Below are 27,498 nucleotides of genomic sequence, written 5' to 3' on the forward strand. Positions count from 1 at the left end.
AGCAATGCAAACAACATGCTAATCTGGACTTGGTCATAGAGCTAGTGGAACATACAGAGAGACCCTACAGCTGATCAACAATGGTAAAGCCACAACAAGATTAGGGACTTGATCTAGCAAACTCTCCACAGGTAGAAATCATGTAATATAAAAATATAAAAATACAAGAGAGATTATTGCCAAGAAGAAAGGGTTTCGGGCTTCCTTAACAGCTTGATAGCCCAGCCTTGCAGTACTCTATTGACCCATTAACTTGGAGTTAATAGTGATTATATACAGCAGAATAGTATTTTTCAGGGCAAGTAGATTTTATGCCTGTGTCAATAAATTTTAATACTGTGATAGGCATAAACAAAAAGGCAGCAGTCACTGAGACTGCAAGGGAGGAAGGAAGAAGGGAGAAAATGATGAACCAAGAAGTAACACCACCCAGTTACAAGGGCCCAATCACATATTGAATTTTTCCTTCTGGAATAAAAATCAAATATTTGTTTTACAAAATACAGGAGTGACCACTGGAACCCAAATAGAACTGTACTGGGTCTCTTGGATAAAGATATAAAAATCATCATCAAATCATGTTAGGGAGCCTGGTTACAACAAGGCTGTTCCCTAATCCAGTTAGGGGCATGGTTCCAATCTTGATCTTAACCATGTTCCATAGCCAATCCCTGACAGGGTATGTCTACACTGCAGCTGGAGTGTGCCTCCCAATCTGGGCAGACAGATACATGATAGCTCTGCTCGAGCAAGCAGGCTATATTCCTGGGGAAATTCTGTGCTACTGCGCACGCACATAATTAATGAGCTGTGCATACTTTTAATTTTTTGCACAGAAAAAAGCTTCAGCTGGAATCTTGCTGCAGTTCCACCTTTTGCCCACCAGCGGGCGCTGTGGCGATAAACCACAACAGCCACTCCCAGCCAGCGAGGGAAGAGAGAAAGGATGCAGAGCCTTCTTCGCAGCGAGCCAGGTTGTGAGACAGAGTGTGGGGCTGCTGGGGGGCCACACAGGGGCTCATAAGGGCTAATGGAAGAGGACAGACTGGGGCAGGGGCTGAATGAGAGTGGAGGCACAGCATCACAGGCGGAGGAAGGTGCAGGGTCACATGGGCAAAGGTGGAGGGGAGTACAGCGCTACAGGGGGAAGGGGTGGAGGGACACAGGGACAGGGGAGTTGTTGAGTGGGAGCACACAGACAAATAGGGACAGGGGAAGGGGTGGAGGGACACGTGGATGGGGGTTGCAAGGACACATAGGGGTGCACAGGCACATGGGGACAGGACAGATGTGCTTGACTGAATGGGAAAGGCTAGGAGTCAGCCAGGGTCTGCATGGGGGAAGCTCCCTAACTGTCCCTCTCCACCCCCCCAAAGAAACAGTTCCATATTTTTCTCACCCATACCCAACAACCCTCTAAATTCACACCCAGGCTCCTTTCAAACAATTACTTCCCTCTCCCTCAGCGCCTCCTTCACCCTTGACTCCCCCAAGGATTTACACTGCTTCTGAGCAGTGTGGGAAATACGGTTCTGTATTGTAATTTAAATGAATTATTACTCTGAGTTCTGTATTAATATGCCTAGTAAGGAATCTATTTCTCAAAAAACTCTGACTCTTTTTTGTTGTCTGTATTGTTAGACATACTTGCTGACAGGTATTTTGAAATAAATAACCAAAAATAATTGAAACTGGTGTGATTATATTTGTCATTCTGACAAATAAAATATGCAGAATTTTGCAGAATTTGAAAATTGTGTACAGAATTTTTTATTTTTTGGTGCAGAATTTCCCCAGAGTAATCCTAAAAATAACATGGGCTAGCCACCTGAGTACAACTCCACCCAACACTGCGGATCTGAACTTGAGTGGCGAGCCTGAGTACAGGTAACACGTGAGAGGATCCCAGCTGCAGTGTATACATACCCACAGTATCTTAGACACACTCCAGGTCAAAGCACGCTTTGATAAGAAGAGCCCAAATAAGAGTTAACACGTAAATTAAGTGACCTTTCATCTCTGCAAATTGATATTTAATTCCAGATAGGAACGATAATATTTCTTCTGGACTCTCATTCACATGAGCATATTAATTAAAAGCAGAGGAGTTCGTAGTGATCAAATACTTTTCCAAAAGCCAGTTCCTACTGGTGTTGATGCATTTGCTCCTCACTCATATCAGTATAATTTTCAGGAGTTAATACAACATAAGAATTTCTGTACATTTTCTAAAGCAGTGGTGCTCAAACTTTTCCAGTCATGTCCCCCCTTACTAGTATACAATCTATCCACGCCCCATCTCTGTTAATGCACAGCCAAGGCTTCCTCAGCAGTGGAGCTGTGGGGGCAGAAATGGGGATGGGGAGTAGCTGGGCCTAGAGGCGAAGCGGGGCTGGAGGCAGAGTGGGGCTGGAAGCGTGGCGTGCGCGCTCCCTCCCCGCCCCGCCCATGAGGGCTGGCCCCAGCCCTGCTGTGTACCTCTCCAAAATGTTCTTCTCTGCACTTTGACAACCATGTTCTAAAGATACTAGAGATTTTATACCATTCTGAGTGCCACTTTGCTGTGAGTAAATCATGTCATAGCATGTGGGTGTGCTAATTAGAGCCAGTAACAACCTGACTGACCTGCTTTGGCATTAAATTGTGAAGTAGAAGTGTGAACTAGTAATTAAAGCACAGGACTAGGAATCAAGAGAACTGGATTCCAATTCCTGGCTCTCCATTGACCCACCCTGACATCTAGGGCAAGTTGTTTACTCTCTGTCTCAGCATTTTCATTTCTAACGGGGGATAATAATGGTTCCCTATCTTAGAGGGGTGTTGTGAGGCATTAATTAATTAATTTTCAAGAAGTGCTTATAAATCCTTGGGGTGAAAGTGTTGTAGATGCAAACTATCATATTATTAATTCATTCTGTCCTTGGCAAGATGAACAAAAACTAACATTTCTAAGTGTGTGATTTGGGAAGTTCGCCATTTTATGGATCAGGGAAATTTGGATAGAATGATCTGAAAAGTGACAGTCCAAGACAAAGCCTTACAATGGGATACTACCATATGCAAAAAAATTTCTGGTAGTATGCGTCAATGTTTCATTAAAAAAGTGCTGCTTATTAAGGAATCTTCTTTACACAACAAATCTATAGATTTATAGATTTGCTTAATTTGAGTAAAACTTCATACAGAGCTCAGTCATTCTTTTTGAATCCCTTTAACAAGTGAAACAAGAGAGACAGCAAACTCCCCCAATTACTTAATTACTTGCCAGTCCAGGGAGCAATGGTTCTCAAACTGTGGTCTCAGAATGTGATCTGCAGAACAAAGAGTTGGACAGCCACTCCCTTGGATAGTTCATGCACTAAGTTGTAGAGTATGCTAATACTTGCAAGTTGAACTAGCCTCTTACCTGTTTAAACATCTCTTCATCCTGGTGAGTTGTTCTCACCAATTCTTGGATGAAGCCAAATGGAAGATTCCTACACAGCATGTATGGTACCAACAGAGACTGCTGCTGCAAAGACCTTTATTCATATTAAAAAAAAAAAAAAAAAAGTGGGAAGGAAGGGAGAGACATCTTTCAGAAAAAACTGGCTTCACATTTACTGATACACCCAGATAATGGAATGTCATAACTGAGACAATTACTTCTTTCAGAAGCAACTAACCAAGTCTCCCCAAGTCCTTGTACAAAGATAATCCTGCAGGGGATGCTGCTGCCAAAACCCCACTTTGGTCTAATGTGGTTAGAAGAAAACTATGGCCTATATAAATGAATTGGTTCTACCCATCTCAACTGAAAAGACCCTTTGTTAGGTTCATCCTAGTGAAGCAACAGCATTAGGTTTGTTCCACTAATCTCAACCTGTTCATTTTTCAAACTTTAAGGAAAGGATGAAGTCACAGTATTTTCCAAATTAACACTTACTTTTTGTAAGCACATCCTATGAAACCGAATGTTGCCTTTTTCTCTATTGCACACAAAACCACAGTTGTTACTCTAGGGTTGTTCACCTATGTAAGTGGGTGGCTCACATTATTTTTGAGAAGTTTATTGAAGAATTTGTTTTGAACAGATACACGTAAATTACTTGGATTTTAGCAAATAGGAAAAAAAAGTCAGGTCAGTGTTCTCGTTTGACTCTGCCCCTTTAAATACTTACGGCTTGTCTATACCAGAAGTGCTACCAATATAAATCCCCATGTGGACACACTTACTCCAGAGTAAATGTGACTTTTTTGGTTTAGCTTAAACTGCTTTCCAAAGTGATAAACTGAACGGGATAAAGACACTCCTATACTGGAATAAGAGCATCCACATGAGGGTTATATTGGTAGAATTACAGCAGTTTAAATTCACACCTTAGTTTATACTGGTATATCTTCCCATATAGACAAACCCTGAGCCACTGTAATCATAGAACTGGAAGGGACCTCGAGGGGTCATCTAGTCCAGTCCCCTGCACTCATGGCAGGACTAAGTATTATGTAGACCATTCCTGACAGGCATTTGTCTAACCTGCTCTTAAAAATCTCCAACGATGGAGATTCCACCACCTCCCTAAGCAATTTATTCCAGTGCTTAACCACCCTGACAGTTAGGAAGTTTTTCCGAATGTCCAGCCTAAACCTCCCTTGCTGCAATTTAAGCCCATTGCTTCTTGTCCGATCCTCAGAGGTTAAGAACAACAATTTTCTCCCTCCTCCTTGTAACAACATTTTATGTTCTTGAAACTTATGTCCCTTCTCAGTCTTCTCTTTTCCAGATTAAACAAACCCAATTTTTTCAATCTTCCCTCATAGGTCATGTTTTCTAGACCTTTAATCATTTTTGTTGCTCTTCTCTGGACTTTCTTCAATTTGTCCACCTCTTTCCTGAAATGTGGCGCCCGGAACTGGACACAATATTCCAGTTGAGGCCTAATCAGCAGTAGAGCAGAAGAATTGTTTTCTCATCTTGCTTACTACACTCCTGCTAATACATCCCAGAATGATGTTCGTTTTGCAACAGTGTTACACTGTTGACTCATATTTACCTTGTGATCCCACTATGACCCCCAGATCCCTTTCCGCAGTACTCCTTCCTAGGCAATCATTTCCCATTTTGTATGTATGTCATGATACAAACTATACATACTGACTGAAAAGATGTCCCATTTCTGTCGCTGATTTTACTCAATTTTTATCTACTTCTGTAGACAGACACACATCGAACACAGAATTCGTATATTTCATGACCAACATCAACTTTACTCACCTTGGTTGTGTTAAGGATCCCTGTAGTACCAAAGCAGCATGGGAAATGCACTGTGATCGGATGTTACTCAGTAACTGGCTAACCGCTAGCTGGCTACACATCTAAGAAGAAGAAAGAAACCATTTTAATGCAGAATGAAAACATTCATAGATAAGACACATAGGAAATGCAGTGAACAACTTCTGCATTCATGCAGTCTAAGCAAACAGATGGCATATTTCCAGCTAAAGATTCTTCAGATTACATTTAATGAGCTGAACTAAGTATTTTCCATTCCACTGCTGTCTACAAGGGAGAAGTTTAGGTTTACGTTAACAGCAAAGGCTGATGGTCTTAGAGATGTGGTTCTATGTGGAATAAACAATTTAAAGCAAATGCAAGGGAATAGATAGATGCATCTCAGTCCCCAAAACAATGTCAATTTTACTGATATCAAACTAACACAGATGGGGGTTCTGAACACAAACATTAAAAGGCCAAATAGGAATTGAAGTAATGAGACTTACAAAACAAAACTTCTCACAAAATTTTTATAGAGCTATCATCTGCTGCAAGCCATCTTTCCCCTCTGGGCAATGTAAAGTAAGAGAAGACAGTTTGAGCTTCAGTGCTGTTGCCAATATGGCTTTACTTTTCTCTACAATACCTTTGGTGCTTTTCTCTCCTCTATTCCAACTCTGTCAAAACACTCAATGAGGTAGTTCAGCATCTCTGTCTCCTTACAAGTTTCAATGCTGAAATGGTCACTGCAGGAATCACAAGCACTTGCTCCAGCAGAGCCTCCCACGCTTTAAAAAAAAGGAGAAAAAGAAAATCAAGATGTATATCCCTCTTCTACCAATGTCTTGCATGCTCCCAACTTTCTCTGGCAAACAACTTCTTTGTAGCAGAAAACCCCATCCCAACACACCACACTCATGCAGATAAGACCTGTAAAAGTAGGTTTGTTTGTGTGACCTGAGCAGAAGCTGCTAAATGTTTTTGTCCAGATCTTGGGATTGGACCATATTCTCACATGATTCACTCTCCCTGCTTGCACAGCAAGTAGCATAATGCAATTCCTAAAAGGGGATCAAGACCAACCAGATGTCTGACAGATGGTAAAAGGCATGTAATGATAAAGGGCCTTTATAAAAGTGATTCTCAAACTGTGGATTACAGAGGTGAAGCAGACACCAGTCTTCAAGCAGTAATGCTTCTAGCTAGTTGTACCCTATCCTGCACTCTTTTTTATGGTTTCCAACTTATCTGACCAACAACACTGAAAAAGTAACAAAACCCCTCCACACAGCTGCTTCACATTCTCTCTTGGGCATCTACTGTAAATTCAACCACAATCACACTTTTTTTTGTATAATTTTTTATTCAGATTTTTTGAGCACACACATTTAGTTAGTATAATCAGTCACAGAAGCCATGCTAGTTTCTTCCTATTATATCATGCAACAGAATTCTATTTTTAAGTTACAATTTCACATAGTTTGGCTGGGTCTGAAGCGACGTTTACTGGGCTGTAATCCTCCAAATCACAGAAATGTGAATCACAGAAGTGTAAGTCGTTTCCTCCTCCCCGTAAGTTAATTTGTACTAAGTAATGTAAGTTTATGTAAATAGACTGGCTTCTGGTAGGTGCATGTTCTGTTTTTTTAAGATAGGTTCCCCATTTGCTTCCCTCCAGGTCTCCAATACAGCAGCTCGCTTTTACGAGACTTGTTGTTTTCATTAGCAGCTCAGCCACTGCATTCTTTTGTTCTGTCAGAATTCTTGGATATACCACCTGGTCCTGACAACATGTGGTGCTTTTGGTTATCAACTAATACCAGCACCTCCCTTTTGATACCTCAATCTCTGGCAATATCTCATATTTACTCCCTTGGGATAGGCAGTCATCACCATCCTCTATTTTACAGACATGAAAAATGAGAGATGAAGTGACTTGCCGAAGGTCACACAGGAAATCCATGGCAGACACAGGAACAGAACCCATTTCTCCTGGATCCTCGATCCTGAGTCTCTTTCTCTCCAATTTAAACTTGGCAACTTTATGTAACATGCAAATCCCAGTTTATAAAAGTGGTTTACAACTATATAGTCACTACATGTAACAAGTTTAAAAAAAACAAAAACTGTCATTATGGGTGGTCAAACAGCTATTCTTCACAAGGCCATTTTTAAGGGTCTCTGGGTATGTCTACACAGCAAACAAAAACCTGTAGCTGGCCCCTACCAGCTGACTTGGGCTCATGGGATTCGGGCTGCATGGCTGTTTCACTGCTGTGTAGACATACCCAGAGACCCAGGGTTTGGGCTGGAGCCCAGGCTCCAGGACCCTGTGGGGTGCAAGGGTCTCAGAGCTCAGGCTCCAGTGCAGAAGTCTACACAGCAAAGAAACAGCCCCACAAGCCTAAGTCAGCTGGCATGGGCCAGCCGTGGTGTTTATTTGCTGAGTAGACCTACCATCTGTCTCTCATTACTAACATCTCCACCCCAATCACCAGTTTAACCCTACTGACATGGTATTGGTTCAAGCTTTAATCCAGTGTAAAACTACACATACATATGAGTTTCTCCGTGTACTCTCTTTCTTGTACCTTGAATTTCTCACCTCCAGCCTGAAGATCACCACCTTTATTTGTACAATATCAATTTATTCGTAAAAAAGATTTTTCACGCCAAGGTTAGTTACTTTGTAGGCAACTTCATTTTAGCAATGGCTGAAATTATTCCGATACACAGCTGTATATGTTTATTACATAGGCAAAGTGCTTTAAAACCTTCAAAATGAAAGTTGTTGCATAAACGTTAGATTGAAGTATGAACATGACAAACTGATATTCCACTGCAGTCAGTCAGAACGTCAGGACATAATACATCAGCAAAGTCACCTGAAGTGTGGTAGTCCCATAAGATATTACACTGCATGAATTGTGTTAACTAACATCTGGGCTACGTTTTCAATAGCACAGGTGTAAGATTTGAAATTAAAGCAAAGGGTGAAAACAACACAGAATTTCTTGTACACAAAATGCAAAACTTCAATCTGCATAAAATATTTCTCCTGAAATTACTCAGTGTGGATTGGAAGATGGGAGTTTATTAAACTCACCTCCCTGAGAATCTTCCAACAGTTATTTATAAAATCTACAGATTTTAACTTTGTCACAATAGTTATGTTCTAATGTTCCACCGCGGACAACCACAGACGTAAGAGCTGGAAAGGTCTTCTAGGACTTTCCTCCACTCCTGTGCAGCACTGCATTTCCCCTACATGGCACTTTCCAGTTCTTTGTCTAATCTAGTTTTAGAAGTCCCAAGCAATGGTGCTTCCACACACTTCTCTTGGGAGGATACTTCAAATCCTAATTAGATTTTCCTAATTTAGGAATTTTTAAAAATTAATATTCAGACTAAATTCTCCTTTTAAAAAGTCTAATTGCTATACTCAAGATATAAACACTCTATGTGGAATACATGAGACAATAAGCACAAATTTGCAAGCATCATGAGTAGATTTGTATTGCTATGAAGGAGCTGTTATAGTATCCTAAGACAGATCAGCGGCTGGCCGCCATCAGCCTGGGACAGGAAACTGAAGACGGGTGTAAAGTATTCAATATGCTAGAAACGTTATAGAGCTACTGTTTTCCAAAGAGCTCCCCTTCTCCAAAGGGCATGCTTCCCATATACTATTCCTATACCCATCTCCTAATTTGGCTATGTGCAAAAGAAAAGAATAGATACCAAAAATGTTTCTTGTAGATATTATTTAATGGGGATAATGGAACCAATATCACCAGGGCCAGACCAGGAACACAGATCACCTAGAACTGAGCAACACGCATTCGGGAGTTGTTTATTTTTTCATTTCAGAAGCTGCATCCTACAGCAAAAATGTTTCAAAGGAGGTTGAGACACACTGATAAGACATTCAGCCATTTGCTGTTATTCTTCTCCAGCTACACATATCATTATAGAAGATCCTGCCCTTCATTGTCATTCCTAGAAGCATCTCCCTGCCTGGCCCATTCAGTATTCAGCAAATTGTATTATATTTGCAAGGCTAACGGGTAACCTCCACATGCAGTGAACATATCCAATTCTCATCTTGTTGTCATGTATTTCAGTGCCATATAAACTGAAGAACTTCACAGTATGTCTTTGATTCACAATAAGCTATCTTTCTCCCCAACTCAGTGTCCCAAATGTATCAGTCTTCACCACCCGTCTCCAGTGGCTGCTGATTTCTACTTGTGCATTTGAGAATCAGGTAACATGTGCTTCACAGATTAGAGGAAAGATGCTCAGCTGGAGTAAATTGCTGTAGCTCCATTAATTTCAATGGAACTGCACCAATTTACATCAGTTGAGGATCTGGCTCTGTCTTTTACTCCCCACTAACCTCTGCCCTCATTTTCAAGTATGCAGAAGAAGTGCTTGTGCAGGAGGTAGCACTGACCTTGAAAGGTATAGTTTTTGATGAGCAATATTCCTCATATCATGCATTCAATAAGGAGTTCCACTTACATGGGCATTTCAGACTTTGTGGTCATTAAACCTGAAGGGCAACATGATTAACATTTCCTTTATTCTGAGTCATCTCTTTTTAAAAAAGGAGAACTGGCTAACTCAGACTTCGTATGCATGTTTATCCTTCATCTCCCATTAAGACCTGTAAAGTTATCTCCTTCTTTACTTGTTTCCAAAGTTCCACTGAAGAACGCTTAAAGCTCCACAAACTGTTAGTTCCTAGAGCACCCAAACATGCAAGTTACATTCTATTTCTCCAATACCTGGACCCAAACTGGACACAAGAAAAATCACCATCTTCGTTTTCTTCATCACTACTGTCCCCAGACACATCAGAAACGGCAAGGAAGAGGAGGGAGAAAGGGTTGTCGTATATACTACCGCAACAAAAGCGACAAAGGCCATCAGAGAACAAAACAGATTTTAAAATGAAAAGACAGCAAGTAAAACTGCTATAATTTTCCTTTATAAATTATCTGTCAAAAATCTTCCTAAACATGCAGCAAACAATGGTTAATACAATCCATGACATTAGAAAAAACAAAATTAAGCTAACATGCTCCATGATGCTACTGACTATGAGTTATTCACATATCAAAATAAAAACATACACACACATCTAATGAAGTAAACAAGGAAAGTCTTTAGAAAAATTACTGCATAAATGGAAGCCCTTCAATCTCACTGAATACTAAAAATCAGAGCTCTGAGCTGCTCAGCTGAACCACAGCATTTGCAGAGTAAAATGAGAGCACCAGAAAGACTGTTTGTTGGTTTCTCCCTCCTGCAGAGGATGGGGGATCCTGGAAGCAGCTGGCAGAGAGCCAGGATAGTAGTACCTGTCTTTGCTGACAAAGAGGAGCTAATCATTTAAGTCTATACACTAATGGAGTCAAATCTGACATACTCCAGCAAGCAAGAGCATTCAACAAACCAACTGAAGATCTACACCAAGTTAATTACAAACCAGGAGACCTCTTTGATAGACTATCCAGCATGAGTGACTGAACTGCAATTTAAACCAAAGGAAGATAGTTTACCAGTGAGAAGGGGTGGAAAGAAGAATAAAAGGAAGGGGAAATGTATAACGATATTGCTACCTTTATGCCAATTATGTTAAATATCAAACACCGACAGAAAAAGGTTTAGTACTTTGGCAGCCAGGGCTTGTTAGCAAGTCAACGTATTAGCTCAACACAAACAGAAAAATCAATGCTTGGTAAGTAGAGTGAGCTCAGTACAGAGACAAGTTCTTCCAAACGGCATAAATGCACCACACCCTGCACTGCATATGTAATAGACACTGTTTGTGCTTGTGAATTACCTAGAAGGAATCCTGTTTAGGAAAGAAGAACGCCTGCTCAAGGTACCGGGCAAAGCAGTGGACAAAGGTGGACCCACTGTTGTGGACCTCTGTCTGGACGAGCTGAGTGGCACAGCTTGAGGACTGGTAGCCATGACTGGAGGACTTGGTGAACTAGCTGGGATGGAGATACTCAAGGAGCGTGGGATATGAGAAGCTGAAAAGCCCCAGGGGTGGGTGATGGTATACGGGTGGTACCTCGGAGAGGACGGCTGGACTCCAGAAGGACTTGCTGCTGTGAGATGAGGGCTGACAGAAATGGAAGGCACAGATGTGGTGGCAAGTGAACTGGCTGGTGGGGTAACAGATGAACCAGTCATTGGCACGTGGCTTGAGAAATTGTTACTAGAAGCTGGACTAGTCCCATAGAGACTAAATCAATTAAGGGAGGGGAGGAGGAAAAAAAGCAGCCATTTAGGATACACGGAAGAAGGGCAAGAGAGAGACAAAATTAACAACAGAAACACCTCACTACTATTAACCATTCAGTATATGTATATTCCACGTAACACATCACATACAATGCTTTTACCTACTGAATCTCATTTTAGGCTATTTGCAATATTTAAACAATGTATCAATTTCATTGCTTGGATTATACATTTAGAAGTTAATTCATCTGAGGATCAGGCTCTTAAGTCAGTGAGGCTCCAATTACGTCATAGACTCTGATTCTAAAAGTCAGAAGGGACTATCATGATCATCTAGTCTGACCTCCTGCACGTTCCAGTCCATAGAACCTTGGCTACCCTTTCCTGTAATAGACCCCTAACCTCTGGCTGAGTTACTGAAGTCCTCAAATCATGATTTAAAGACTTCAAGTTACAGAGAATCCACCATTTACACTAGTTTAAACCAGAAAGTGATCGTGCCCCATGCTGCAGAGGAAGGTGAAAAAACCCCAGGGTCTCTGCCAATCTGACATGGGGGAAATTCCTTCCTGACCCTACATACGGGGATCAGTTGGACCCTGAACACGTGTGCAAGGCCTACCAACTAGACAGCTGCGAAAGAATTCTCTGCAACTCAGAGTCCTTCTCATACAGTGTCCCATGACCGGCTGTTGGAAATATTTGCTGCCACAGATCAGCTACATGCCATTGTACACTGCCCCATCATACCTCCCCTCCACACACTTATCAAGTTCAGTCTTGAAGCCAGTTAGATTCTTTTGTCCCCACTACTCCCCTTGGAAGGCTGTTCCAGAACTTCACTTCTCTGATGGTTAGAAACCTTTGTCTAATTTCAAGCCTAAACTTGTTGATGGCTAGTTTATATCTATTTGTCTTCAATGGAGCTATATCAATTTACATCCGCTGAGGATCTGGCCCTAATGACCAAATGTGCATTTAACCATGGGCGTCCAGTCAAAAGCAGGAAGAACCTGCTGGTGCAGCAGGATGAAACATTTTTTTTAAATCCTCTATACCAGGGGTAGGCAACCTATGGCACGCGGGCCAAAGGCAGCACGCGAGCTGATTTGCAGTGGCACTCACACCGCCCAGGTCCTGGCCACTGGTCCGGGAGGGCTCTGCATTTTAATTTAAATTTAAATGAAGCTTCTTAAACATTTTAAAAACCTTATTTACTTTACATACATTTAGTTATATATTATAGACTTATAGAAAGAGACCTAAAAATGTTAAAATGTATTACTGGTACGCGAAACCTTAAATTAGAGTGAATAAATGAAGTCTCGGCACACCACTTCTGAAAGGCTGCCGATCCCTGCTCTGTACTTATTGCTTTTGTGCCATTTCGAGGCCCATATGAAGCAGAAGACATTAAATGTGAGAACTCAGGATTTGTTTACACTACAGCAGCATAACTATGGCACTGTAGCTATGCTGCTGTAACCCCATCGTTTAGACACTACAGCAAAGGAAGGGATTGTTCTGTCACAGTAGTAACTCCACCTCTTTGCGGTAGCGAAGTTGACAGAAGCATTATTCTGTTCAGCTACAATATCTACACCAGGGGTTAAGTCAGAATGGCTACGTAAGGGGAGTGTCATTTTTCACACTCCTTGAGCTACATGGTTATGTCAATCTACCTTTTAAGTGTAGACCAGGCCTAAGGCTCCCCTTACCCACGCTTACAAAACCAACATTCTAGTGTACCCAAAGTTACCTGGATAAGGAGCTGGAACCAAAGGAGCCCACATTACAGAATATAGGACTTGTTCCTGGGTTGGAGCCAGTGTTTAGAATCAGATTTCTGTCAGGTGACCGGGCAGCTGCTGCAATTGGCTGGGATGTGGCTGTCAGGCTGGCAAATGGGTTTTCGTCCCTCGACTGGGTGGACATCATCAGAACTTCCATTAAAATCTGGCCAATCAAGTCCTTAAAATCTGAGAACACTGAAGAGGACAGCAAGAAAATTAGGGACCGCTGTGGTGATGAGGATTCTCCTGAGGGACCTCGGTGGTTAACCCAACCAAAACATTTTCTTCTATTTCCATAAATTAAATGCTATTGTTGCCAATAGCAATAGACTAGGTTACTTTATTTTAGCAAAAAATTATCATTTGGTCTCTATCATCTCGGGTTTTGAGAATACAGCAACATGCAAGCTCAAGGTTTGTGGAGAAGGTAAAGAATTGTAAATGGTCTAATGTCATTATTGTGGACATTACAGATAATTTTCTTTTTAAACTCTCTTGTATTTTCCTTCCTTTTCTCGAATAAGGTCACAGAATGTCAAGGGAAAACACAAGTTTAAATTAGCAATGAAGTGTTTTGGTATCTAGTAATCGGTCATTTAAATCTGACAAAATGGTGATCAATCTAATAAATAGACAGCAGACTTCCTTAGTTTTATTAAATGAGCAGCCGCCATATCTATTAGGAGGCAATATTGAATACTTCAATCTAAAAGGGTTTTTGAAAGATTCAGAAGCATGGCAATGCTTGCACAATAGTTTCCGAACAACAGATTGATCAATTTTATAAAGGCAGTTGACTTCAATGGGAGCTGCTGGTGCTCAGCACCTTGAAGGATCTTGCCTTTGTCCAGGTACTGTGGCCCCATTGTAATTGGCACCTGCTGATGACAAATGTATTTTGTGCTCAATAACGTCTGCATCAAGCAAAAAACACAGCTAGAAAAGCTCAAGCATCACTGCAGCATCAGTTATATGACTGCAGCCGAACAAAAACCTAGAGATGAAGCTGGACAACAAGCCAGCCACACCATCTTAATGTTTGAAAACGAAGACATGACTCCTCCAATCTGTTCTTTCATACCCTAACTAGCACAATGCGAACGACTGAAGTTCCTACCTTCTTTTGGGTTCTGCTTAAATTGCTCAGAGAACGAAGTGAGGAAGATGACGTCTCTGTCTCGGTCCTTCCAGGATACTCTGAAGATCTTACAGACCAGCTGTAAGGCCTGCTCCTCAGATACTTCCGATCCTGATGGAGGCTCCTTGTTGAGGGAAAAGCGAAACATTTTTTGCATTCATTTTGGTTTGGCTTATGCAAGTCAAAGTTTCAACAGGGACAATATGACACCTTAAATCAGCTCTGGTGGCCAAAAGGAAACAGGACAAACAAAACCCACCACTTATTATCCATTGATTCTGTAAAGAAAATGTTCTGAAAGGCTTCTTGCATGTCAGTTTGAAAGCCACAGCTAGACTCTGGTAGCAGATTCTGAGTGCTTATGAAAGGACAGTCATACAAGTATCAGAAGATATTTCAAAAAGTAAAATTATACAAAGAAGAATTATAGGAGAAATGAAATAATGATAGCACACAATAATATGGTGCTAAGCAACTGGCATACATCATATTAGAAAATAATGTGGGAGGAAGAAAAATTTTAGCCTGGATACTGGCACAACTCTCTACTCTTACAAGGAGTTGTATGTTCATTTTAATTTTACTTAACATCCACCCAGAGCAGACAGGACCTCCACTTTTTAAGATTTCATCTCAAAACGAAAACCTAAAGATTTTCCCCTCTTTTTAATCTTTGTTTTACCAAAGAAAGACCAACAAAAATAATTGTGTCCATACAACAGTTAAAAACCATTTCCAGTTAGCTGGCTTGCTGAATGTTAAATACAGAGGAATGCTCTGTATTCATGGCCCGATCCCAGCTCTTTGAAGTCAGTGGGAGTACTTCCATTGACTTCAATGGGAGTAGGAGCAGTCTCACGGCACAAGTTAGTCTCTCTTAAAAATAACTTAATTCTACACGGAAGTTCCACTGTAAATGAAACTGCAGTTTGCACACTGTGATGCCTGGAAGCAACTGGGAATTTCCAGTTGCTAGATGAGACCTGAATGAATGTTAACAGGTCTCAGCATATTTAATAAGTACTTTGTCAAACAGAGAATACAAGAAAAAAAAATAAACTGAGAAAATTAATCCTGATACCAAGTGAAAACTTTTGGTCATAACACTTGGGGAGAACTGTTACAAACTGCTGCTTGCTCAATCTAGCTTTTGTTCCACCCAGTCCCAAAGCTTTGCCTCTCTTTAGAAAGAGGAAAGAGCAGGACAAAGTACTCAAGGGCCTGCTTCATTCATCTCCTCCCTTCACTTAGTAAAGCCATGTTAACTGTATTCAATTCCAAGGGAAAAGGAGCTTCTCTGCAGTTACTCCCATCAAAAAGTTGTCACAATAAATAATTGCTAACACAAAGAATGAATTACGGTGGTTTTACAAAGGTGATGCCAGATTTTGGGGGGCATAGGTGGAAAAGTAGCTCGAGAAATAAGGGAAACAAGTTTCAGATAATCATCATCTGCAAAGAGGGAGGAATTAATAGTGATTAAAACTCTTTCCAGAACATATATGTAACCAGGTTTCAGAGTAACAGCCATGTTAGCCTGTATTCGCAAAAAGAAAAGGAGCACGAAAGCTTATGCTCAAATAAATTAGTTAGTCTCTAAGGTGCCACAAGTACTCCTTTTCTTTTTGCATATATGTAACCAGCAACCTTTGTTCTCCATCATGGCTGGCAAGGCTAACTGTAATTAGACACAAGAATCACTCAAGAACATCGAAAATACTTGTTGCATAAAGGTCAGTGATTTCTGCCTAAAATTATTTCTTCTTTTTCTCTTTAGCACTTCCCAGCAAGAACCCTGCACTTGGAGCTCTATGATGTAGGGCACGTTCCACCAGTTCCCAAACACTTTTTGTTGGGACACTCTGGTTACTGGATTGGTGACTGGACCGTCCTCACCCCACTCTCCCTAATTCCATCACACCAAAACCCAACACACTTGCCATCTTTTCTATTCTCTTTCCTTCTCATCAGCAAATGCTGACTTTCTAATGGAAACAACTGCAGCTACTGACTTAAGCAATACAATTCACCTGATGTGGTCTGCATTGGAATAGCCTGAACCCATATGCCTTTGTTCTCATTTTACCATACATCAGTTTCCAATGCATGCTAAAGTTGTCAATTACGCAAAGTAAACGGACCAGATCACATCACAATGGCAAAATACCAGCAAATGCGATTTTAAGCCACAACAGTTAAGAGATGGAAAAAGCCTGTTGGATCAAAGCCCATTCTCCTGGAAGAGTATGGCATAGTTATCAGATAGAACACATCAGGTATTCAGCTGATATTGAGCTTTTTTAAAAGTATCAGGATAAGTCAGTATCTTTTGAAGAAGTTGCTCTCTTTAAAAAAGAAAGGTTGGCAGGGGAGGGAGAAAATTCAACAAACTGGAAAAAACTGAAAAATAAAATAAAAAAAATCTGATTCAGATTAGCACTCAAGATCCAGCAGAGATTGCCTCAGTTTCCTTACCACTCCCACAAAAGTTATCCACCACTATTGTTTCACATTTTTCCATCCCTCCTCTGCAGCCAAGAAACAATACACATGCCTACGGACCTCAAATAACCTAAAAGCTTGGGCAGGATATGGTAACTTAGTGTGAATTCAATTAACAACTGTAAGGTATGTAAAATTAAACTGGTACTATTTTATTTCACACAACACAAGAACCTATAGGGAATTAAACCCCAAACTCTTCTGCTTCCTTTTCATGCAAACAAAAAGGCTTCAATACTGACATTATCAAAATATCAAAGTTATTCTAAAATAATGCCCACATTTTCCATGCAGAAGGAAGGGAAGGAAATTTCCTACTTATAAAATGGTTTTGGTGTGCCTCCTTTCCAATTCATTCACTCAGAGGAGTCAGAAGGCTAAAGACGAATCAAGCCAAGTTTTCAAAGCTTCTTCGTACTCTCCACTGAGCCCCCTATTCAAGCCACCCTTGATTTGAAACTACTTATTTCACAGCAGCACAATGGAAGCTGTCTGACTGCCTGGCTTGCAACTAGAGACTGCTCAGAAAAATTAGTTCTGCATCAGGGTTATTGCAACATGGCTCAAAGCCAGACTTTCACCAACTGAGTTTATTAATGACAGTACAGAGGTAAACAAAGGCTTAGAAGGAGCACTGCAAAAATTGTTGGTGGAAGCTTCTCCACACCCACGTTAAGGCCACATTTCTAGCATTGGACCCAAAAGTCAAGTGATAACTTTGGAATGAATCTGACCTTTGGGTCTGGTTGCCCCCGTTCTGCTCTTAGGGGTCCCATCCCTTATCTAGATGTGTGGGAGAGCTAGCTGCTCTTCTTTCTCTCTTTTGTAATAAATAATAATACCTAACTCATATAATGCTTTTCATTAGGAGATCTGAAAGTGTTTTACAAAGGAGAACATGGTCTTCAAAATTATATCAGTTATTTCCTGTAACAAGTGTTTGCTTTGATCTAATCCCATCACAGAAAAACCAGATTTTGAGGGTTAAACTAATTTTATTTCAAGGTATAATTTCCCTCCCAAGGTCTCGAGAGCATTTTTCCCAGAGTCCATTCACTGGATTGCTGAAGCTATTGTGCAGAAAACACTCTGAGACCATCCAGTTGCTTGCTACAAAAGTTCATTATCTCATGAATTCTGTCTTTTTTAGGTTTGACCAGGGAATTTGAGGACAGGAGTGTAGTCAGATGATGCCTGAAGATTGGGTACTTCCCCTCAAAAACATCTATGTGGCACAAAGGTGAGTGATCCAATGGAAGACAGATTAAGAGCAATACTGTATATTGCTCTTCCACCAATCTGACTATTGTTCCACATCCTTTGGGGGGGCCTACCAAAGATTGATTCTGATTAGGGACATTTCTCTAAGTCTGATTTAAAACTGCTAGCGGTAAAAGGGAAAGCAAGACATCTGCATGGGAAAAATTGAGAGCAAAGCCAGTATCATAATGCTCATCTATTAGTCCATCTGCCTCACTAATACAAGTAAAAGGCAGTAGACTGAGTCTAAGCTAAAGTCTTCGTAAAACAAATCTAATACTTTATGAAACAGTAGCATTCATTACGTTAAACAAAAAACAGTCATGCTTTAAATTTAAACGTTAAGTTGCATAATCCAAGTAAGCTCGCTTATAAAATGTGAGAGCTAAAGGTCACAATACAGAGTTTCTACAACTGGCCTGAAATGAAACAGACTCTGGGACTAGCCAACCTTATCAATCAGGCTTCTTTTCTCTCTGCGATCATTCTCATCGACCTCCATGTTCTCTATTCCTGAATCTACATCCACCTGGGACATACTGTAAGAGGAAAGAACAGAAAAGCCCATTAATTGCTGGAAACCCAAAGATAGTTCTTTATGAAGATGCTGACTAAAGGAGTGTTCTCTTAAATGGAAACTGCTCAGGAAAAAGGACGGATGCATGGGAATAGCCAGATCCATAAATGTGGCAATTAAGTTACTAGTCAGTAAATGGGTCTGCCTCTCACATTATGTTTGCTTTAAATACAAGAAATATAACAATGAATTTCTTAAGCAGGCAAAGAAAAATGTACAGCCATTCCATCCTACAATTTATTTTGAATACAGTTAAGTCACACCTATCAACATGCTGGTCACTTGTGATGTCTAGGATGACCCTCTGTATTGTAACAGTTTAGGAGAAAGTGACTCCATTAAAAAGACAGGACAAAGCACAAGGTTACACACTGTAGGAAATAATACAACATTTTAAACTTGACCTTTAACATGGTTGGGAGGGGAAGATAAAGAGTATTTTCTTTGTACATATTTAGATGGCCTGTAGTGCAATATCTGCCTGGTAGTATAAGCAGCATTCTTTACCTTTTCTCACAGGTGACACTATCAATATCCATGCTCTGGGACCGGGAGAGAGACTGAGATTGTGTTTCAAGGCTGTTAGATGGGGAACTGCTGAGCGAACTCACTCCTTCACTGCTCTGGCTTCGGTGGGCTACTCCTAAAGAAAAGCAACAACCAGATTAGTGCTGCAGAGAGGCGAAGCCACCACTTAATTATCCCGTGAGATCCATGTAGTTTTTTGCAATCATTTCTCAATCCAGCTATTAAGGATTCCAGATAATGCATTACAATATTGTTGCCACTGAATTACTGTATGGCCTCAGGCAAGTTTGTCTGTCTGTATTTCCTCTTCCCTGTCTGTAGAAGTAGAGGAAAGAATGCTTACCTGCAGCATGAACTAGAGAATGAAAGCTTAATTCGTGCCTGTGAAATGCTCAGGGTTCCCTCTAAGAAAAGCACTGTTTGATTTTAAATAAACTCTGTGTTCTGTACATCTGAGTGATATGTGAAGCTGTGGTAATTCTATGTTTTAACTGTACCAAGGTTTACATATTCGCAAGATTTACATGTTGGCAGTGATTTATACCAGAGCTCAAAAAGAGGACTACAGGAATTTTTCCTCATTTCCAACCTGCTCAGGTAAGAAATATGGGTACGTCAAATACACTTACCCAGCTCAATAACAGCCTTCTCCCATCCCTCCTCCTTCCAAAAAATTGCACTGAATGCAAATGCCTGAAGGGATCAATGTGAGAGCACGATAATCCATACTGATGCTTTGATACAATTTCCCTACAGGTTTGTGAGGTCAGCCAGTTTTTAAAAATTAATCCTAAAGTAAATAATGTACATGCTGTTAACAGACAAAACAAAAACAGCCCTCGGGCTGTAGAAAGCGACTGACCAAATCAGAAGAAGTGTCTCACAGCAAATTGTTCCCAAGTTTTAAAGTTCATGGAGTCGTTTATAGATATATTATTAGATATGTGTAGGTATCACTGTGTGTCTATCCATCTGACCCCATCCCTCATGTGGATAGATCACCCTCAGAGATGCACTCACACAAGTTAATAGTTTGCACCAAAAGCAGTTTATATGCAAATCCATTTTTGCCTTTGTGGGTTGGGCAGGAAGAAATAAGGAATTTTCCTTTCTAGGCCTCCCTTCTGCAGAGACCAAACTCTCCTGTCTGAGGCAGGTTGGATACGGTTACCTCTGGGTCCCACCAGTGCAACCCCAGTCCACCTTCCCAAGCAAGGAAGAGAGGAACTAAGCTCACTATCAAACTCTGATCACTTGTAAGACAGTGCTATACGATGTCAAAAGACTGCCAAGTCATCCCAACCCCGTCTGTTTATCGATCTTCAAATGAACACAAAAGTTTTAGTCTTTACTGCAGAGTTAACCTCAGCTGTGACCTGAGTGTTCCCCATAAGCTGGTTCTCCTCCACACACTAAAACCTCCGACCTGAGTTCAGTGATGCTTTCAACCCAAGCTAGCTGGCCAGTCATGGAGTACAGTCTCAACCCCAAGTGAGGCTTTTGCTTGGGTGGCATCCTGCCCACTTAGCAGTGAGGATGCAGGCTAAAACCATTCAAATGCTGGTTGTTTTCCCATGATTCCTTCCATGTGCCCAGAAGGGGAAACAAGTTCTCCCACAACTCAGTGGGAAAGAACCAGTGTGGCTCAATTTACTAAAGCACAAAGAACCATGGGATATGCCCCAGATATCCTAGAAATGCAAACAGATGAGCGCAGCACCAGCGAGGATAAAATAATTGAAGTGCAGCTATGCAATATGGCTAGGCTAACCTGGGTGCCAGTCAGCCAGGTTATCTCTGATGTGAAGGCATGCACACCACCATTCTAGGGTGTAGGGAGAAATACACATATAAAATTCGTATTAATGCAGAATAAACCTTGGATTCAAACTACTGAAAGCAGACTGAGTGCTACTGACATCCATATAGAGGTCAGCGCTTAACTGCAGCACGCTCCTAAAATTCCTGTCTGGTGATACTGGGTCAGGGAGAGGGGTGTTAGGTTAAGTCTTGCCTACTAATAAATTATTAAATTACATACTGTTACTGTAGCAGTTCTGTGGTATTATACTTGTGTGCTGATAACTGGGCTCTTTGAAGACCAAGCAAAGAAAAAGGTATTAGCCTGCTTGTTTAATATGAAAGCAGTCGTGAATTCCACTCCTGTAGGGTTTTCCATCTGTTATTTACAAGACATTCCTCGAATAGTATTAGGTTTCAGGTTAAAAGCGTAAAACCAGATTGACAATCTACTTTTAAATTCTAGCACTGGGTCTGTTCCAGCACTACTACTAAAATCTGCAGTAGCTTCTCCCATGCCTATGGCAGTATCACATTTTCAAGTTAACAATGTGGAGAGTGAAGTAGAACAGATCCAGGATTAGGCCATTTTTTCTGCAAGTGGTTTGTTTTAGCAGTTGCTTCACAAAATATTTCAAAGCCTTGACACAAATTTCAACTTCACGAGAAAATCTAAACCGCAAAAATAAGGCCAGCCTGCAGAAGAATACAATTTGAAAAAAAAAACAAAAAAACATTTTGTTTCATTTGGTCAAAATGAAGAAAAGGTTAAGTAAACCACTTCTCAAAACTTTAAAAACCAAGCACCTGGTTGTGTCCACACTTTATAACAAAATGTTAGCAATAGCTATTTAAATGGGGTTGGGCCAGATTCTCTTTCTACATATGAGTGTACATCTGGAGTAATTCCATTGACTTCAATGGAGTTACACTAGTATAAATTAGTTAAGTAAGAAGTTGTCAGATGTCCTTGTTTCTAGCAGTTTCTTTGTCCAATATGGAAAAGGACTTTTGTATTTTTAAATCCATGTTATAAACATGGTATGGAAGACAGTACGCACTGTGGCATAATTTGGCTAAATTGTCAAAAAAAATCCCTATTCAACTTGGTCAGGGACCTACACTAGAAACAACCATATGGTTATTGTTAGAAAAGTTTCAGCTGCAATGCAGAGAGGGTGTCAATAAATCAGCTCCACACCTACACACTCAAAAAGTACCGTGTTGGGGGAATCATGTTATAATACAGCATGGTCTCATCTATCAGAATTTGAGGGGATACTATTGTATCTTAACATGATTCTGATACACACAGTAAATCTATACATTGAAACAAGTAGCCAAAAATAGCGCATATTTTGAAAAGGGTCACAGTTATAAGAAAAGGAGGACTTCTGGCAACTTAGAGATTAACAAATTTATTTGAGCATAAGCTTTCATGAGCTACAGCTCACTTCATCGGATGCATTCAGTGGAAAATACAGTGGGGAGATTTGTATACACAGAGAACATGAAACAATGGGTGTTACCATACACACTGGAACAAGAGTGATCAGGTAAGGTGACCTATTATCAAGGGATGGGGGGTGGGACGGGATGACACCTTTTGTAGTGATAATCAAGGTGGCCCATTTCAGCAGTTGACAAGAACGTCTGAGGAACAGTGGGGGGCAGGGGGGATAAACATGGGGAAATAGTTTTACTGTGTGTAAAAAGAAAAGGAGTACTTGTGGCACCTTAGAGACTAACCAATGGCTGTTACTGTGTGCAATGATCCATCCACTCCCAGTCTTTATTCAAGCCTAAGTTAATTGTACCCAGTTTGCAAATTAATTCCAATTCAGCAGTCTCTCATTGGAGTCTGTTTTTGAAGTTTTTTTGTTGAAGAATTGCCACTTTTAGGTCTGTAATGTTACAGTTATGTCTCCATAACACCCCTTAAAAAGTGTTAGCTTTTTCTATGGGTTTGCTGGGGTCTTAGTTCTCAGAACACTTCTGATAACAAGTACAGATTTAGCTTCCAAAAAGAACTGAACTATTGACAAAGTGTAATGATGGCCCAGTAACTTGATGGGGATGGAGCAACCCTAAATTAGGATGCACTCCTTAAAGCTTTGCCATGCTAAGGGCAGATGAAGAGACACCAGCTGACAATTAAGTTCACCAACTGGTTACTCTCAAAGCCATCTTCTACATCAAAAATAGATTTTGTAATGTTAATGTATAACTGGAATTTTGAGACGCTTTCTTTGGATGATTTGAAATACATATTGCAGAGCTCAGTTTTTAAAATCTTCTAATTTATTTATGGAAGCTAGTGGGGATGTTTATTTGCTCTTACTGCTAAACTATGTCAGTCTCCCAATTCCCCAAGTTAGGTGGCTTGAAAGTAATCATCCGATGAAGTGAGCTGCAGCTCACAAAAGCTTATGCTCAAATAAATTGGTTAGTCTCTAAGGTGCCACAAGTACTACTTTTCTTTTTGCGCATACAGACTAACACGGCTGCTACTCTGAAACTAGTTATCAATGGTAATCAACTCTTCTGTTAAAAAAAAAAAGTAGATAAATAATTAGAGTGAACCCAGCCAACCCTCCCCATTTCAGCATGGAAGCAGAAGCTTTTGGGCAAAATCTGTGTGTGGGCAGAATTTTATAGTCACTATATGTTTGTGCATTTCTTTTTATTTCACTGTATAAGCTAAAAGCCACATGTAATGTAATCATACCTTCTCAATGTTAGTTAATTAGTTAACGTCTGCGCAGCTTTTTGAAGATTTAAAGTTCCACGTAAATGCTAGGTATTAACAGAGGTACCAGTAGGTTCAGATTTGCAGGAGGCAAATATTAGAGCTCTAACTGCTCTCTTCTGAAAAGTATGGCAGATTCATGCAGCAAGGTAGAGCTGGAATAGCCACTGTTCTGTAAATTCAACCACCATTTTGGATTCCATCCACTTACAGGGTAATCCCAAAGCAAACTAATAGTTTTAAAATTACAAACTAAAATAAGACAAGATAAGAAGGAACAGAACAAGCACTCTGCTTTAATGAGTATGATTTGAAAACCATCACCTGCCAAGCCTGATCAGGCAGTGTGTCCAAACCCTGCTTAGCTGGAGTACTGTGGCCTCGAAATGGGGCCTTAAAAAAAAAGAAGAGTTCATAGAAGAGGGGGTGATAACCACTCTCTCTTGAGAAGGGGAAAAAGCAAACCTCCATATCTCCAGGAATAGGGCATAAGCCTTTAACCTCTGAATCAAATGGGGTAGGAATGCAGCCTAGTGGCCAGAGCATAGCACCAGAAGCCCAGACTACTCCTGACTCCACTTCCCTTTGTGCAAAGTGCATATAATACTTAACTTCCTCAGACAGGTTGTGTGTCTGAAGTGTACTCTGAGATCATTAGAAGAAAGGCATAATAGATGTGCAAGGTATTATTAATTAGCATGTATACCAGAAATACAGTTAAACTAAGATTAACAAAACATCCCAGTTCTGTGGCTGAAAAGACAAGTATGTTCTATAGAGTGGTATGAAAACACAGAAGGAATATGTAACTCACTCCTGCCACGATTTACATGGTAAATTTAACAGTTGTGAACAAAAACAAAAGAATAAGTAAGTGTGGGTTAACAATCTATGTTGGGCTGAAGCTGACAATTAGCATGTCATTTTTAACAGCATTCTCAGCCAATTAAGCAAAAAGAAAAGGAGTACTTGTGGCACCTTAGAAACTAACAAATTTATTTGAGCATAAGCTTTCATGAGCTACAGCTCACTTCATCAGATGCATTCAGTGGAAAATACAGTGGTGAGATTTATATACATAGAGAACATGTAGCACTGCTAAGGGATTCCTGCAAACTGTATAGCTTTAAATGAGCCTTTGCTGATGTGAAGCGTGTACAGTGGATGCTCAGCATTGAGCAACACTCTCAATAACCACCATCAATTTTCTAGTTTATCTAACCCCCCATCTGATCTGAAAAAAAAAATTGAACATTGTTTCAGTAATCAGTACTATGGAAAGTGAACACTGTACTTTAACTAGTGATTTTATGATTTTGGCCATGACAAACCAACAGCTCATGCATCCCTAGGCTCTGGGTGTCTAGAACAGACTAATAAATTTGCCAGACTGACCTCCCCAGGTAAACAAACTGTGACCCATGAATCTCTCAATGCCAACTGGTAAGAGGGTTACAAGAATATCCTGATTCTGGTTCACCAAAGAAGGTCATGTGAGTTCTTAAATGAAAGCCAGGGTCACACTGGTCATTAATATAATTGAGAAATCTAGGTACAGATACTATGTAAAGAGTTATGTATGTATACTGAAAATATGTTTTAAAGTCTGTATCAAAGCAGAGTTACAAAGGCAGACAAGAGATATTTATTCACCTGTCTCTCTGACATACAAATTAAGCATTGCAAGATAACACAATGGGGAATCATTTACACAGAGAGTTAAGGGGAGGGAAGGGGAGTATGTGTGAAATCAACAAGGAGGCAGCACACTGAGAATAAGACATGGCTGGTGATCCTGACTCTGGGTACAGAAAATAAACTTTGTACGATACAAAGAGAAAGCAAGACAGATACCTAGGAAGTAAGTGTACCTTTATTCTTCACCTAGGAAATAAAGGACAGCGCATTTAAAGTGATTAAAATGGGATCTCTGCCTACCATACTGGAAGGCACTGCAAAAGACTTTGGGTGAGATAAGAACTCTTTAGACAGGCGGTTAGCTTGGTAAATTAAGATTAGTCTCTAGGATGATTATTATGATTTTATTTTATATGTAACCCCCTTGTTTCCATTATCCTTATGGTCTCTTGAAACTTTGATAATACACTTATCGTTTTCGCTATAAGTATATCTCAGTTCTGTGGTGTGAAGCTAGATGCTGATCCCTAGTTGAATCAGGCAAGCTGTTGTATACACTGCTCTCTTGGGGACCACAAACCTGGTATTTCTGTGAGCATTCAGTAAATAAAGGACTGGACACTACAAGGGAACGCTTCAAAAGAATTCAGGGACTGAGTTATATTTATTGTTAACCTCCAAGGCAAAGCAAGGGCTGGAATAGCCCAGAGTAAATTGTCTGTCTGGCTAACAGCAGGCTGGTGATGTCAAGGAGCCAATAGTCAGTTAAACACAAGCAAGTCTCTCTCTCTCTCGCTAGAGGCAGGGGGTAATAAGGTGACTCTCAGTCCTCCTGGGTATCCCAAGAACCATCACACAAACTACATGGACTCTGCACCATACCTACTGACTTACTTATAGGACTATCAGGTTGTTTCTTTGTTTTTTTTTAAATCACCTTTGCTTCTGTGTCATTTCTTCGTTATCACAAGGCCAGTGTACTGTTTTAAATCGTAACTGTAATTAGCTTTTCGCTGGAAATGCTTTTAATAACTACTCTCAGTCATGACTGAAATGCAGAGAAATGGGCGGTAGAAAGAATAGGTAAGAAACAATCCATTATGACAAGTCAACATTATAACAAGGAGTCAGAGTTCTAACCAGTCCTGAGACAGGACTGTATGTAATAAAAGGAGGAGGTTTCCAGCCTTCTAGTTTGACTTTACTGAATGTATGTTCCAAAGGACATAACCATAAACCCAGTGCATTAGACAAAGGCTCACAATGCAAATAAGTCATGTGCTAGCTTGATCTGCACAGGCATAGAAAAATATTTTTCATTATCCCCCAACTATTTAACGTCTCTGATCTTTTAGTAGTAGTTTGCTAAAAATAGCAAACCACCACCTTTGAAATACTGAACATTTTAAAAAAAATCTCAGTTCAGTGCCTCTAATTTCATAAAACTATAAACATGAAATATAATTTGTGATTACAGATGAAGTTTATAACATTTGGCATGTGTGCCAAGTTTAGATCAAAACCCAGATTATAAATAAAAATTGCATAATTAACTCTGTCTCAGCAAAAGAACATCCCTCTTCCCATTCTCACCTGCTCATTTTTAAAAAAATAAATAAATAAAAAGGAATTAGTCTGGTTCGGACATTTTCCAAGCCTTCTGACTCCTAGATTCACAAGAGTTGTAACTGAAAGTGATTCTACCTTTACCCTCCAAAAATGTTAGAAGACTGTTTTTCCCTTTGTTTATTGACTTCACACACTTTGCTCCTATAAACAATATGTAGAGACACCACATGCATCATTCAAATGCACCAAACGCGACTAATGCATGATCTGAAACAAAACTGGACTTTGGGACTGAGTGCTGAAGTCCAGCTAGAAACCAAAACAAACGAAAAAAAAAAGGTTATTTAAAATCTTAGATAATCTAAAAGGCAGATGGGAAAAAAATGCTCTCTCTTATTCAGAATACTCAGAAGACGTAAGCATTGTGAA

General features: G+C 40.3%; 1 protein-coding gene across 4 annotated transcripts in view; it reads right to left on the reverse strand.

Annotated features, from left to right (window-relative positions):
- UBE4B (ubiquitination factor E4B) overlaps positions 1-27,498 on the reverse strand; it is a 64,314-nt gene that overhangs the window by 23,752 nt on the left and 13,064 nt on the right. The window contains exons 3-11 of one of the 4 annotated variants that reach the window (XM_077837151.1): positions 19,293-19,428; positions 18,660-18,747; positions 14,426-14,570; positions 13,275-13,503; positions 11,106-11,516; positions 10,045-10,158; positions 5,901-6,042; positions 5,255-5,355; positions 3,407-3,521 (exon numbers count right to left, since the gene is read on the reverse strand). In XM_077837151.1, coding sequence (XP_077693277.1) covers positions 3,407-3,521; positions 5,255-5,355; positions 5,901-6,042; positions 10,045-10,158; positions 11,106-11,516; positions 13,275-13,503; positions 14,426-14,570; positions 18,660-18,747; positions 19,293-19,428 — 1,481 coding nt within the window. The remainder of the gene's footprint in view (positions 1-3,406; positions 3,522-5,254; positions 5,356-5,900; positions 6,043-10,044; positions 10,159-11,105; positions 11,517-13,274; positions 13,504-14,425; positions 14,571-18,659; positions 18,748-19,292; positions 19,429-27,498) is intronic. The other 3 variants (XM_077837149.1, XM_077837148.1, XM_077837150.1) reach the window with 3 other exon arrangements.

The sequence above is a fragment of the Eretmochelys imbricata genome, chromosome 18 (assembly GCF_965152235.1).
Source record: "Eretmochelys imbricata isolate rEreImb1 chromosome 18, rEreImb1.hap1, whole genome shotgun sequence".
Classification (NCBI taxonomy): domain Eukaryota; kingdom Metazoa; phylum Chordata; order Testudines; family Cheloniidae; genus Eretmochelys; species Eretmochelys imbricata.